This window comes from Carassius gibelio, chromosome A4 (assembly GCF_023724105.1).
Source record: "Carassius gibelio isolate Cgi1373 ecotype wild population from Czech Republic chromosome A4, carGib1.2-hapl.c, whole genome shotgun sequence".
NCBI classification, from domain to species: domain Eukaryota; kingdom Metazoa; phylum Chordata; class Actinopteri; order Cypriniformes; family Cyprinidae; genus Carassius; species Carassius gibelio.
In genome coordinates, this window is record NC_068374.1 from 29242161 (window position 1) to 29258745 (window position 16585).

A 16585-nucleotide genomic window follows, 5' to 3' on the forward strand; every position below is an offset into this window, starting at 1 on the left:
AGAAGGAGACACGTCTTTTGAATTTTTTTTAATATTTTAACAAATTCAAACGTCTGAAAAGTAGTATACTTGGCAAACAAATAAACAAATATAGTTGAAAACAGAGGATGCAGAGTGACACGAGAGATATGGAACTAAGAAATTGATTCTCAGGGTCAACAGTCTATAATAAAGTTCGCTAAACATTATATTTGACAGCAGAATGTCACAACTGACAAATCAGAATCAAGTATCCCAGAGAACTCTTCAATTAATGATTAGCAAACTTTGTAAAATACAAAGCACTGCATATTCAGAAAACCATCTATGCACTGGTGCTTTAGATAACCCAGAACCCATTCAACTGATATGAAGAACCAATAATGTAACATGAAGAACCATATAATCGACTCAAGAAACCATAAAGTAAATCATGGTTCCTCAATAGAAGAACCACCATTAAAGAATGTAAAGAAAAGTAGTTTGAAAATATAAGTAATTCATTTTGCAATTCTTCGCCATGCTGCTATGTGTCTAACACTTTTAATAAGAAATATTAATAGTCAAAAGTAGCTTATATTCAGGAAATAAAAGAAAGCCACACTGATTCCCTCTTGCCAGACTCCAAGGGAGGTCTGAGAGAACATAAGAGGACATCCTAGAAGTCTCTTCATCTCATCTTTCTTTAGTTTTTTTCCTATTCCCCTGACACATTATCCTCGCTCATAGTCTTTGCATCGCTCCATGTGCCAAAGATTCTTATTCTTTGCCTCGTTTTTCTCAGTCGGTGTCTGTAATACTGCTGTTACGTGAACTTCTCCAAAGCTTCACTCTCCTGCCATTCTGGCTCAAGATCTGACGGCCGTGTCTCACAGTTTCACTTTTCCCCTGCTCAAAGTGAATGACTGGTACTTGAACTCTGAAGACCAGGCTTTTTTTTCATTTTTTATTTTTTTTTAAATGGTGCCTTTGCAAGACCATCACAAAAGGTAGCCGTCATATGGTCCTTGATCACACATACACACACATTTTATCCGGGGGATATATCAACCTCGATAGGAGCTTAGAGTAAATGAAGTGTGAGATTTAAAAAAGGAAGCTTAACAAATGTCTCTCGCTCTTTCTCAGTTTCTCTCTGTCCCGTAGACTAAGAAGTGTGCTGTCAACTCTTCATATATCATCATCATACACTTGATTTATACACTGCAACATTTTCATTCACACACCTTTGTTTCCAATAAATTTAAGATAGTACATGAAAACTAAATAACAATACTAAGCAAGCCTAAAATTTTACAATTGAAAACTCTAAACTGAAATTCTAAATTGAAAAACTTGAGTTGCAACGCAGGTTTAATTCTATAAAAACATTTTTTTTCCACTATTAACTAGTGGCTATGTATCATGCATATAACTAAAATATTGGCTGTATATTAGTACTTACTTATAAAGCACATATTAATGCCTTAATTTGCATGACCATGTATATGTGTGTGTGTGTTTGTGTGTACAAATGCTGCTTGTGATACAAACATTTTATTAAAATGTAAAATATAAAATAAAAATCTACAACTCTGGCAATATATATATATATATATATATATATATATATATATATATATATATATATATATATATATATATGTGTGTGTGTGTGTGTGTGTGTGTGTGTGTGTGTGTGTGTGTGTGTGTGTGTGTGGGGGCATGTTTTTGTGACATATCAGGACACAACTCTGTATAATGACATGGGTATGACACAGGTATTACAAGGAGAGGGTGACTTATGAGGACATAACCCATGTCTCCATTTTTCAAAACGCTTATAAATCATACAGAATTAGTTTTTTTGAGAAAGTAAAAATGCACAAAGTTTCCTGTGAGGGTTAGGTTTAGGGGTAGGGTTGGTGAAGGGCAATAGAATATACAGTTTCTACATTATAAAAACCATTATGCCTATGGGATGTCCCCACTTTTCACAAAAACAAACATGTGTGTGTGTGTGTGTGTGTGTGTGAGTGAGTTTAGAAAAATCCCAATCTAAGTTATAAATCAGAAAAATGTACAAATAAAAACCACTTGACTAGTTGACCAATTAGGTGACATATCAATACAATAAAAGCCACTTAAAGGCCAAACATTTAAAATAGCAGTATATCTAATATAACCCACATGACAAGAAAAATCAACCTGTTCTGTTTTATGAGGTCAAAAGAAGTAGAAAATGAATCATGCAGCCGTCTAAGGATCAAAACCAGTTTTGGACTTCAGTTATGTCTCTCTGCATCTGTGTATGTGTTTGAGAGAAGGGAAAATGTGTGTGCATGCTGTTGCCACTGTGCTTTAGCTCTGCCTCGGGCTACCAGTCGCCCCGGGAGAGCAAGGGAAGTGATGAAAGAAGGAATAAAAAGTGAAAAAGTGCTGCAGATGGTTTTGGGCGCTACCTGTTTATTTAAGCCAGAACAATGACGCGCTTCAAAACACACGTCGTTGATCATGACACGGTTTTGGCAAAAGTTCATCTCTATGTTCTCTCAATGGGCTAAGTGTGTGGTTCAGTCTTGTCGGTTTTGTGCTTGAGAGATCCTAAATTTTAGAGATTTGCTTAACATGCTGTTTCGCATTGTGCTTGAAGCTATGGGATAAGAATAAGCCTGTAGTTTCCCTTTATTTTAACTTGCTCTCGCATGCAACCGGCCGCAGGTTTTAGTAAGTCTCCCTGGTCTTCGAGTGCTCAGTCTGTTGGATTGACAGCTAGAGAAGGGCTGCTGAGAGCGGACCTGTGGGCCAACATTTGATTCCACTGACACCAACAGGAAACATAATCACTGTGTCAAATCTCTTTATACACAATCGTTTTAATAATAGACGCCTTTGTATGAACTGATTTATTTCATGGCCAACTGGCTCAAATTTCCATTCACAAAGCCAAACGGTGAGGAACGTTTTTTTTTTTTTTGGCAAGATGCATGTGGCAGTTCTAAAGATGAATTTGTTTAGCTCAAAGGAAAAGTTCACCAAAAATGAACATTGTCTCATTATTTACTCAACCTCATGTTCTTCCAAACATCTATGAATTTTTTTTAAATTTCTCTTTTCCATGTAAATGAAGTCTGGCACTGTCAATCTCGACAATGACAAAAAAGCACCATAAAAATTTCTTAGAAGTACATGTATAAGTACAAAATAAGGTATTGTATGAGTCACAACCCAAAATAAAAAGTCTTTATTCACAAATAAATATTGACATGTTCATGAAAGTTCATGAGAAAGTAGTGGTCTAACTCTTCTCCCAAGTCCAATTCTTTCCAGTTCACTCATTTAAGATTCATTTATCTGATTCACAAAAACAGATAACCTGAATGAATCATTCATTAACTGACTCAATGATTCAGTCACAGCATTTAACAGTTCACTAGAGGAGAAGATTATCAGTGAATGATGAATAACATTTTGTTTGTTTGTCACAAAGTTGACTGCATGACTTTATATAGCTCATATAGACTTGGAATAAAGTGTAAATGTCACATGGATAACTTTATAACAAAGTTTAGCTTAAAAGATTTAATTTAAATACATTTTTATTGCATGTAAAAAAGTAACCATTAAACTATTCAAAATATCTGCTTTTGACAGAATTGACATTTTTCAGTGAGCTATCCCTTTAAAATGATCCCTTTGTAGATTTTTTTTAACTGTAGATTTAATTCATAAACAGTCTCTTGCAAAAGTAAAAGGTCTAATTAAACTGAATGCATTTTCCAATTAAACACAAGCATCTGTGTCAAAAATGCAAATGTCATGTTGTCAGTGGTGTTATATTTATATACTTTCATCTGTTGCACTCAAGTCTGAAAGTCTGTCTGTGCACGCCACTAAAAACCAGCGTTCTCGCTGATCTCCTTTGTTGCAGAATGCAACACAATATTTATGCCCGACCGCATGAGATTCCTGTGTTGCCCTGATGCACAGAGAGAGGGGAGAGTATGTGGAACCGTTTAATTACCCCTGAATCTACTCGTGACATGATGGGTGAACCGCAGTGTCTGTTTAAATTTGGCTCCCAGCCACAGACCGTGCAGAGAAAGCACAGTCCACTCTCCACAGCTCCAGATGACACAAAAAACACAGCACATGTACAGAGAGGGAGAGTGACAGCCAGAGATAATGTGACATTAAAGCAAATAGCCAAGAGAGGAGGTTTACAAGAGACAAAGTGCTGAAAGATACATTAGTACAGAAATTTAATTCAGTTCTATTCCTCGAACTGACAGAAATATGGCCTTCAGCTTGGCTCCAGGCTAAATAAAATAGTCCCAAATTCAACAAAAAATACTTAGTTGCCATGTAGTTGCCATTGGTGAAACTCAAGATTATTACTTTTTTTATTACTAGTTTCACAATACAGCTTCGGGCTTCAGTTTGTTTGAATCAGACTCTCGGTCAGTGAATCAATCGTTCAGAGACATTACTGAGTTATACTGACTCCTTCACGTAACTGCAAGTCATTTTTTGGTAGTGTACAATTCGCAAGGGACCAGAAACTGTTTTTGTGATGTAAAAAATGTGTCACAAATGAATCTGACAGCATCAAACTTGTACAAATTAATAGTGCATTCAACTAGTAAAATCCCACGTTTAAATAAATATTAAAGTAATAATAATAAAATAAAATAAACCCGAATAAAATAAAAACTACACTAAAAGCTAAGGTTAAAGAGATGAGAATTACCCCATGATTTACTCATCCTTAAGCAATCTTTGGTGTATATGATTTTCTTATTTCAGACAAATAGAATGGGAGTAATATTTAAAAATGTCATCTGAAAGAAGGTAAATTTCATTTTTGGGTGAAATATCTCTTTAAAAGCTTATAAGTAAATACTGATTGATTCTGAAATTTGTCAACTAAAAAAAATATATAAAAGTTAATTTTACAAGGCAACCTCATTTTTTTATTTTATTTTTTTGCTGGGAGATCTGACAAGCAAACAAGCACACACATGCAAACTAATACATAACTAGTAATGAAATCTGACTCATCTGGAAATGCTTGTCTAAGGACACCATTGACATTCAATAACAGGTGCACCACTTCCCAACACCCTGCACTCAGTATCTAGCCAGTAATCTAATGCACAGCATATGACACCCAGGTGTAAGCACACACTAAATCTAAATAACAGAACACTCTGCTTATTAATAACTAGGCCTATGTATTATGAAGAGGAAGCTAAATGTGCAAATCCCTGAGCCAAGTAAGTCTAACGTCTAATAGGGCCAACATAAGACTGAACACAACAGGATGTGATACGTAAAAAGGTCAATAAGGACAAACTACTTCCACGGCTACAGAGAAAAAAATTCATGCTACAAAAAAAAAAATATATATATTCTACAGGTGACCTTCAAGTTCTCTACAGCACTCCAGAATGAAGAAAAGAGCAAAACAGAGAGAGAGAGAGAGAGTATACAGAAATATAAAATAAAAACACAGAATCATAAATAAACACAAGCGCTTTGCTAGTAACAAGTTACCTTTCCAAGAAGCAGTGGACAACAAAAACTATATAGCGCTATTTTATGAAAAGAATCAAAAGTTAAATTCAGCTGTTTATTATGTTTATTCATGACACGCAGAAGAAGAAAAAAACATTGTGGCCAAAAATTAAGAAATACTTTTTTTTTCATTTGTACCCTGGGTCACATGACTACTTATAAATTCCATTGTTTTAATATACTTATATTGTGGTGACTAATTTAACTACATAAAAAAAAAAAAAAAAAATATTTAGCTTAAATGTGGAAAAATATTTATTACATTATATTATTAGATTTTTAGAAAGTGAATGGTGTATATTTTACATTTTTTAAATGCCTTCAGCATAATTAATAATAATAATAATAATAGTTTAACGGTAACAACTATCTAAAGTAGCTTGTAGCTTGACAAATAATATTTTAAAAGTAGCTTCAACGTGAAAATTACAGACTGAGAAAGAGACAGAGAGCAAGAGTGAGACAAAGAAAGAGAGCTAGATCTACTTGGTGAAGAGGGTGAAAACAGACAGACAAGAGACGGATGCAGATGAGAGAAACCGTGAGAGAAAGAGAAACCAGCATCATTCCCAGACTCTCCATATAATCATTCCCATCCACCCCAAATCCTGGCCCGATGTCAGCCTGCACTTCACCCGGCAGCCAGCGAACAGCCCGCTATTATAGGATTCCTCCAGTCTGCGTCCAGTGCGGTCGGGCGCGGAGTGTCTATTTCAGAAGATTTAGGCTGAATACAGACGACTCGCAGTCTCTCGTAGTCCCAGTGTCGCCCATCCCAATCAATCCCAGGAGGCCATGGGGCAGGGTAATGAAATGGGACGCCTGGTAATTATGCTGTTGTGAGTAATTATCAGGTTGTTTCACAAGCACATTAAAGTCCCCGATGTACCATTTTACAAACGTGTGACATCGGGATGGCCTTTTTTACAAAGGGACCCCACTATCAGAGGCATGTTCCCACACTTTGCCACCTGCAGGGGGCAGTGTCTTCATATGCACCGACCACCTCCACCCTAATCTGGCATCTCACATGGTATTTATGTGGGGTTTTGGGCACACATGGACCCTGTAACCCACTGCTAATCCTACAGTGTGAATTCACAACCTCGTAACCACAAGTTTGAGATCCGAAAGGCAATCTGACAAGCATGTGAAGGCCTATCCTACACCATACTGACAGATGAACGGGCCGCTGATAGCTCTGACAAGAGCAATTTTCACCGACGGTAGTTTAAAGTGTATGAAGGGAGTAAACTGGAGACATAACTCTGGTGTAATTACAGGGACGGGAAACGAAGAGGAAAATCTATCACTCTGCCATCGTTTAACAACTAAGATGGATCTCTTCGTCTGTGATCGTCCGAATGGCCTCCCCGGAGGCAGTACAACAGAACTGCAAACTCTGGGTGTAATTCATGATAAATCTGTGTGTGTGTGTGTGTGTGTGTGTGTGTATGTGAAAAAGAGATACCCGTCCCCCTTCTCGACACTCATTGGAGTGTGCGTCTCTGAAGAGCATGTCTGAGCGTTTATTTGGCTTAATTACTATGCTGCATTCACAGAGGGAGTGAGAATGAATGACACTTCACTTAACGACTATCCTCTCCTGGCCAACTACTGTCTGCCCACCGCCTTCATTAAACCAGCCACTCTCTTCCCCTCACGCAGCCTCTTTGCCACTCTTCCTCCATCCTTTCCTCTCTTACTCTCTCTCATTTTAACACTCAGACACTGTGTGGGTGTAAACAGCAATCTGTCATACTGCAGAGCATCAAAAGAGCCATCAAGCACCTGTGAACTATGCCACTGCATTACACACACACAGCTCTATCACCATGGCCAGGTGTCTAATTATCTAAGCCTGCCTCCATCCTCACACATCTTGCAGGCCAAAAACACATCAGACACATTTTCTGTCTCAGACACATATACGATGACTCACTCCCAATTATCCAATAGGAAAACAAGTTATCGTACAGTACAAGTTACTGTATGTGGGGCCTGATAAGGGATACATCTTTTTTTTTTTTTTTTTTTTTTTTTTTTACAAAATAGTTGTGTCAGTTGTGGTTACCAGAATAATTGTATAAAATACAGAAAAACTGTAAACACATTTATGGCCAAAAACTGTAATTTAACATGAACAACAATTGACTGTAAACCAGTAAATTCAACAATTACTATTAAATTCTGTTTTGTCCCTTAAAAATTAAATAAAAATAATGCAATAAACATTCATTAAATGGAAGATGTAACATAAAGCCCAAATGTACTTAACTGATGACAAAAACTATTAAAAAACATGATTATTTAAATAAAATACTTTAAAATGTGGAGTGTCATGCAGGGAATTCTCGGAATATCGGTTTATGGACTTTTTTTTTTTACTGTAAATTATACATTGATTTCTTCTATTATTGTAAAATTAACAACATTTTACTGGTAAATTACATTAAATGTATATTAAATTACATTAAATGTACATTAATTTTTTTTTTAATATTATATCAATATATTATATAAATACATATTAAAATACCATGACAGTAAATGAGATTAACTCAACACTTCTGAATCAAAATAAACAATATAATAATATTTGCTCAAAATTCACTCAAACATAATAAAAAAATGTAGACTTTTAATATTAGATTGAAAGGAATAGATTTTGGAGGTAAAATGCAGACATCTGAATGATATGTTACTATTTTGCATACTATAAGTATTTTATTTCTGCTGGCTATTTCCTGTTTATACGATATCTGGTGATCAAAGTAAATTTTAACAGACCTGTATAAAATATTACAGTAAACAGTTTTTTAACAAGGCATAATATGATAAAGTAGCAAGCAATTTAATCTTTCTTTTTTTCATATCTAACGATGAGCGATATTTTGACAAACATTTAGTTCCATATTTCTGTGGCCTGCACTGCTCCAGAGATCTGCCCTGGTCCAAAACTCTGTTCCACACAAGCGTCACACAAACACCAATTATCATTTGAGTGTTACATCACACAGCATTTTCGCAATTGTTGGAAATGTCTGGTTTGATCACAGTTTCAGAGGATTCAGAATTCAGTTAAATTATAAATATTAGTTAAATAGTTCTTATTCTGTAAAATAAAATATTTTCCCATTGGATGTGATCCATTTTGACATCCCAAGTGGATTTTGTGCATAGCAGTGCAGCTTCTCTTTGTATTTATCTGAATACAACTATCAATCAAACTAAATCCAAAACCATTACAACATACAAAAAAACTCTAACATGAATCAGAGAAAACACAGCCATAAAGTGCACAGGTGGCATTAGTTTGGAAAGCATTTTGATGACGCGATGTAAGACTGTTTTCCTACAATGCTTCGGGCCATCCAAGCACAACAGTGTTAACTCAGAGAAGCATGTGATTGATCACAGGTGGACCTGCATCTTTCATATAATAAAGTCTCCAGCCTTTCCTCTTAAAGAGCAACAACTTGTTTCTTAAATCCTCTCTCTTGCTCTCCATTCCCTGGCTCTTTCTTTCCTAACAATACATTCTCAGAAAAAAATAAATATTTTTTCACTCCTCCTTCACTCTCAGTCTCTATAAAAGAAATGAGAGGCCGTTAAACGACTCTGGTGGGGTAAACCCATGCCACACACAGACCTTACAATCACCACACCAGAAGCACAGATTGACCGACAGAACAGAAGGCTATATTTACCAAATGAGGGAGAGAGAGATCACCGCCACACATAGATGCGTACACTTTTGGTCATGTTCCTGAACAAAGAACCACAGCAAGCCTGCTAAGCTTACATTAAAAAGGGAAACAACCCAAAATATGCCAAAAATCCTGCCGCTTATTTTCGTGAGAGATGAAAGCTCTGGGTTACAAAGAGGCTGCTATAGTCTGGATCTCTCTGCTGTCTCCTTTAAAATAGCACAGTCCAGAGAATAACATGTTTGCTGTTACCACCATTCACGCACAGCGACCAGCATCACCCAAGCCTTCAGATGCAATGTACTGTATGTTTAGTATCAGAGAATAATGCTTCAAAATATATAATGTGTGCGAGCATGAGTATGCATACTTGTTATAATGTGTGCATATGGCAATTCATCTTGTTACAAGGCTAGTAAACGCAAAGGTATTTCAGTTTCAGTACAAGTTAAGCGGAATTGGCATTTGTGGCAAATGTTTTTTCACACTAAAAATGTCCTAGCTATTCCACCTCTTCTTCTAAAATGGCAAAATTCTAGATTACAATGAGGCAATTACATTGGAAGTAAACGAGAAACATCTGTAACATTAAAACACTCACTGTTTCATTAGTATAACCACAAAACATAGACCATAATCATAAGTTAACATGATTTCAGTGTGGAAAAACACTTTAGTTACATCTAATTTCGACAACTTTGTTGCCATGACAATAGAACCCAATAAACCCTAAAATTAGTGTAAAAATAGATTCACAGCTCAAACAATACACATTTTAACAGAAGAATTAATGTTAGTGCTTTTATCAAATTAGAAGCTTCACGTTTCACTTTATTAGTGCTTCGCTGTAACCTTGATTTTTGTATTTCCTTTTTGTTTCAAGAAAATGACAGAGTCAAAATGATATATGTGCAAATCAGCATGGTGTGGATTGAGCCTAACATGCATTAAACCAGGAATATTCCTGTAATGGATTGCTGTAAAATCACTTTGATGGCTTGAGAAAATAGACTTCTGGCCGCAAATGCAGAGTCATTACCCACGATACCTCATTCAGAGTTCACAAGCTGTATGACAGGGTTCCAGTGCAGAGTTTAGAGCTACAGGACAGTGCAACTGGAAAAATTATGTAGAAGATCCAGTACATGCACTTTGAACACATGGAAACAATGTGTCAGGGTAAAACGAGACTAAATCACATGTAAGAGAGTGAGAGAGACTATCAAACTAGACAGAAATGAGACAGCAGGGTGACAGTTATGGAATCATATATAAATATATATTAATAAAATGATAAAAAGTCCAATTTAAGAATAAATAGGTGTACAACAGGTAATGAAAAAAAAAAAAAAAAGGTAATAAAGCTCATGGTGATGAGTCTGGTAACAAAACTTACCATTGTAGGAGAGCTTGAGTCTGGGCACGTTCTTTTTGGTGTGCTGGGGTGCAACTCGGTCAGGTAACACCACCCCACACAACAGCAGAAAAATCCCAACTAGGTAATCCATGGTGCTGGAGCGCTGGCCTCCAGCCCAGGGGGGCTTGTAGCCCAGAGTACCAAGAGTAAAGTGCTTCCCTCTGGGATAGCCGAGCTCTTCGGAGTCCCTCCTTACTTCAAAAGATCCAGCGCCTGGAGCTTCTCCCCAAGGAAGCAATCCAAAATCAAATCCCAAGCGAAGCAGGAGACAGGGGTTCACATGGCTCCATGTGGGGGGGCGTTTAACCGGTTGTGGGGGTAAAGGTGTACTCCTCAGGGATGTGCTCTCGGACCCTGGTGGGGAGGACCGGTGAGTGGGATTGTGTGTTTGTGGGAGAGGTAGAGTTTCAGTAAGGGATCTGGCAGACCCTCTCTCTCTCCGCTCAAGCTTCGTGCACACACACTCTCTCACATACACTCTCACAGACTGCTTCTGCTTGTGTCCACGGCTCAGCCTGAATGAGAGGGAGAGGGAGAGAGAGCAGTACACCATCCACCGGAGCGCAGGAGGGGAGGGGAGGGGAGGAGAGGGAGGGGGGAGCAGCTGAAGGGGGAGGACGAGCGAGCGGAGCTGAAAGGAGAGGTAAGCGAAAGACTCTTCTGCAAAGGTTTGGTTGCTCTGTGTCCTTCTTTTCTGCATTGCTTATAGGCTACACCTACAATGCATTGTCTTCCCACCTGCTCTCTCCTTTTTTGGCTTTCTGGCAGACCATCATATTTCATCACAGCCTCTAGAATACTTCTGTGTGTATGTATGTTAGCCTGGATTTAATTGTTTGAGTAATAATAAAATAGTGATAATGATAATTATATAAAAGGTTAGATTAATATAGCATACATGCATATAAAATCTAATATAAATATCTACCTATCTATCTATCTATCTATCTATCTATCTATCTATCTATCTATCTATCTACGATTTATGTTATAAAACAATATCAATAGAATGAATAAATACATTAACTAATTAATAAAAATAACATTAAATAAAATATTGAAAAATCATCGGCCACATTAAAGTATTTCTATTTTTGCCATTGTTAGAAATATTTCTATCTATTGTCCATAAACCAACTTCAGCTTTTTTATCAAAATGAGCAAACCAATGAGATTTACTAATAATACTTAAAACGTACATCAAATTAAAACGTAATACATAGAGCTAGACTATCCAGCATTCTTACTTCTCACTCACTCTCTGCTTGTTGTAACAAAGCCTCTGATAGACAGAGGTGTTAATGTGTGATTTTTCACCCCTGAGTGCTAAAGACAAAAGTGCCTCCGAAACACCAGCTGAGTGTGTGAAGGTATTTCACAACCTTGCAAATGCAAATGCAAAAAAAAAAAAAAAAAATTCCCCAGATCTCTCAATGCCTTTGGCATGTCTGTATGTAAGTGTTTCCTGCTTTCATGAGCAGGTCTCATCACCTTTACAACCAAACATGCTCTTAAGGTGTTTACACCACATAGAACGGCGGAGATGATGGACAGACACTACACTTCCTCCTTAGGTATATCAGGAGGCTAAAAAACATCCACCTGCTGCCTGGTCTCTATCCCAGCAGATCCGCTGACATGCCGAGGTTTTCCTCTGGTCGTCGCTCTTCTGTACAACAACTATGTGGAGGTGGTTTGTCAGGGCACTTTGACTAATGATGTCTTAATGAATTTGTGCACTAAAACCAGATAGCTCATTGACAACTAGTTTCCAGAAGCCTGTCAGTAGCAAAGTGGTAAATATAGCCTCCGAAACATGAGATCCACAGAGGAGTGGCCTCCTCGAAACACATCGAATGGATCCTGTCAGTCAGCAAGGCTTTGATAAATACAGCATTCGTGTTGAAGATGAAAGCTTGCTAAGTGTTTGTGCAATCTTTATTGCAAATGCAACGTGTCTTCAAAACCTGTTGGTGTGGAATGATTTGTGCAATCTACTGTACAAATAAAAAATTTAAATTATTACCGGTCTGTCACTAACGACTAGGCCTATAGGCAAATGTTCACACTGCAGGCATGTGTATACATGCAGGAGCACATGAGGGCATGTATAAATCAATGACACAAAGGTGACTTCTTGCAGCCACGCTTTTGTTCAAGGAATGACTAAAGGAAATATAAGTTATGGTTGGTGACACAAAAGCATTGGCATTATTGTCTAATTTTCCAGTTAAAATAAAAAAAAAAATCTTAAAATGAAGCAAATTTACTTCAGAAAGGGAATCAAAACAGGATGATAAAAATAAATAAAAATGATTAATTGAAATCACAATATATAAATTAATATATAAAATTATATATATATATATATACATATATATATATGTGTGTGTGTGTGTGTGTGTGTGTGTGTGTGTGTGTGTGTGTGTTTAAAAGATTATATGAATTGTCACATATTTCTAGGGGCAAGATTCAAGGTTAAAAACTTAAAAAGGTTAGTGTATATATAACAAAAAACATGGCAAAAATAATAATTGTTATATACATACACACATTTATGTGAAAGCCTCTTTACGTGAATTGAACCTTCACTCTCTCATTCAACTAGGCTTTCCCTTCCTGTATTATGTTCTTTAGAGGTCATTATCATGAGTATTACGATAACTGCTGGGCCACTTTCAAGGTTTCACTCCACCAGAAGGAACTTCCTGTTTGAGAGGTCACACTTCCTGCAAGAGGAACACACTGCAGTGACGTCTCTCCAAGTCATGTACAGTAAGTCAGCAGATATCAGTAAACCACATGCACTTCCCCTGTGACTCCTGAAAGCGTTTGGTTTAGGTGAAAGGAGAATGATGGGAGTGGAGGAGAGGAAGGATGGATGGAAAAAGAGAGGAGTCAGTCTCCACTCTACCCACATTCTCCACTCGCCGTGATGACAGCTCAGACGCCTTGGTCTGCTCAATCAACACATGGCCCAGTGAAAGAGAGAAAGAAATAGAAAGAGAGAGAGCCGTAAAAACACATCCACAAATCACATCTGCTCATGAACAACAAGCCTGAAGATTGATAGACTGGAATTCTGCATATCCAACATCACAAGTAACGCTGTTTTATTGCAGTTATAAGGTTAGATAGATAGATAGATAGATAGATAGATAGATAGATAGATAGATAGATAGATAGATAGATAGATAGATAGATGCATGTGTTTACACACAACCCGTAAAGGTCCCGTAAAGACACTTTACATCAGGATGTGACGATAATGTACGAGTTTAAAACACTAGGCAGGAACTTTCACTGAAGCTGGCGAACGATATCAGCTTCAGCGTGGGAAGTGAGGAGCTAACTGATCCCTGCTTCAGTACAGTTTGCACATATTTTTTTGTCGCAAACATAGATCTGCCTTCAAAACACTTGGTAAAAGAGTCACGCGATAATGTACGTCATAACTACGATACACCCTTTACGGCATTAGTTCTGGCTTTAGTTCACACCAAGCTCGTTCAGGGACTGAGCCTGGCAATGTTACCAGGTCCCCGACCCGGGATCAATCACGGAATCAATCCCGGGATGTATTCACGTTCACATAGAAGGCGACCTGGCAATGTTCCGGCAATTTCCCAGGTCCAATGTGCAGTGTGAAACGGGCTATAGATAGATAGATAGATTTGCTTGGCAATGACAGCACCAAAAACAAGCGCCGCTCTCTTAAGAGAGTATGCAAGTAACCCGAAGCATCACACTTAATAATAATCACTGGAACAGTAAAGCCCCTTGAAACACATCTTCAATTACTTGAAGTAATAGAGAGGTGTTCCACAGCAGAGGAGACAGGGGAGATGAGAGAGCGTGAACTTTGATAATGTTGTGGGCCAAGGTAAAGACACCTGGCAATGCTTACATTTTATGCTTCAAAATTCAATACTTTTTTCAAAACTTTTTTCCGTTTCTATAATAGAAAAAAATGTCAAACTTTTTCTGCTTCTTTCATTCCATCACTGTGAACCTTAATGATGAAACAGAAGCTGCACTGAATTTGTCCGTTTTCCTCAGAACTCGAGGGTGTGTTTGACTCATTTAGTACCTCCTGTCCACTTCCATTTCGGAAAAGGGGTGTTTCCTCTGTTTCATCAGAGGAGCAGAGGTCAGAGGTCAGCCTTCATTTCACAAAAGAGGTCACAGTCCTTGTCATGTGGGCAACGGAAGTTTCATAATCCACCGTTCCACCCTCCACATGCCCCCACCTTATCACCCTCCCCCTCATGAATGCTTTCGATATTAAATCTTTTTGACAAACTTTGTAAACAGAATGTAAATAAGCAGTGATGAACCACATTATGTATGTATGGGTAAAATGTATGGGTAAGAGTGGCACCCTCATAAAAACATCAATGAAAGAGTGTCAGGGTTGAGAATCTTGGCAGAATATTTTTTATCATTAATTTCTTCCCATCTATCACCGTAGAGGAAGCATCCCGCAGCGTCTTCGCCACAGATGCATCCGTTCCAGCAGTGCATCAGCGGGGTCTTCGGATTTCAGGAGTGATTTACAGAGCAGAACAGAGGAAGAAAGAAAAGAAGGGGAAAAAAAACTTTCATCTGATTAATAAAGTCTGACAGAGTCTGGACTTGTCTTACAGGTGATGTAATGTGAGGCAGCAGGATGAGGTTGAAATATATCGCTGTGTAATTTGGCATGGGAGAATCTCAGGTTAAAATGAGTACGAATGGAAAGGCTGGATCTCTTGAATAGTTTTATTAGTGAATCATCAAGTTACAGTGTAATTGGTGTAGTCTAATACTTGATTCCTATGACCTGGTGCTTTTTAATGAATCAAAGATATACAGCACAACCAGACTCTCATGAAACTTTATTGTTAGTGAATCAAAAACAAGCTGCAAAACCAGTGAAGTCTGTTTCCTGAATGAATGACTCTTATAAACAAGTTCTTTTAAGTGAATCAAAACCATACAGTTCAACCAGTGTAAAGTAGTCAACATTTTTGAAATGGATCAAAACCTTTTATCGAAACCTAAAACAAAATGTGTTCTTGTCTCAGGACAGCTTTGATGAACTTCAAGTTTTGATCCACTTCAAATGTTGACTACTGTAGTCTCATTAGGTTTGTTTCGAGATGAATTGGCACTGCACAGACCAATCAGTGTAGAATTCAAAAGCATAAAGATTCATCTGTTCTCCAATTACTCTTACGGTACTTTGATATCATACGCCGATTTGTCTGCACAGCGCCAATGCATCTCGAACAAGCCTATTCTCAAACTAATTATTCTTGTCTGTGGTTCTTTGTAGTGTATCAAAAACATAAAGCACAACCAATGTAGTCTGATTCCTGAACAAATTACTCTTATGATCCAGTTCTTTTTAGTGAACCAAAAACACTAATCTGAGCGAATTGTTATTTTACTGCATAGTTTAAAAAGATGAGTTAATACAGTAAGTCTGACAAATCCTTCACTGAACCAAATCCATCAGAGCAGTTACTGTATCAACATCTGATCCATTTAATGAACACACACTGATATAGGACTACCAAAACACATGAGAACTTTTTGGTACTTTTTCTCGTTAATGAAAAGATTAATTACAGCCTCATTATCTGCTTTAACAGACTTCTGTTCCTAAAAAGAAGACACGTTAAACTGCTACTGAAGTATTCAGGTCAGAACAAACAGTTCCAGGATAGATACTGAATCGGCTTTCAATGAATGTGGAGGTCTCCGTTCTGGATCACAGGAGTTTATTGTCCGATGGAGTGCTACTAAAAAGCGCTAGTGATGTGGAAAGGCCTAGTCGAGTTTGTGAGGAAGCTGAACTAATCCAGGAGGCAAAAGGTCTTTTTAAATCTCATGTATATGTAAATGTTGTGTGGCGTCAGTGAATGGCCCGGTCCACAGA

The 16585-nt window shown here is 37.5% G+C and overlaps 1 protein-coding gene across 1 annotated transcript in view; it reads right to left on the bottom strand.

Moving 5' to 3' along the window:
• Positions 1-11455, bottom strand: part of LOC127976270 (semaphorin-3aa) — a 32078-nt gene extending 20623 nt beyond the window's left edge. The window contains exon 1 of the mRNA XM_052580579.1: positions 10642-11455. Within this exon, the coding sequence (XP_052436539.1) occupies positions 10642-11362 (721 nt within the window). The 5' untranslated portion in view covers positions 11363-11455. The remainder of the gene's footprint in view (positions 1-10641) is intronic.
• Between the last annotated feature and the right edge of the window lie 5130 nt (positions 11456-16585).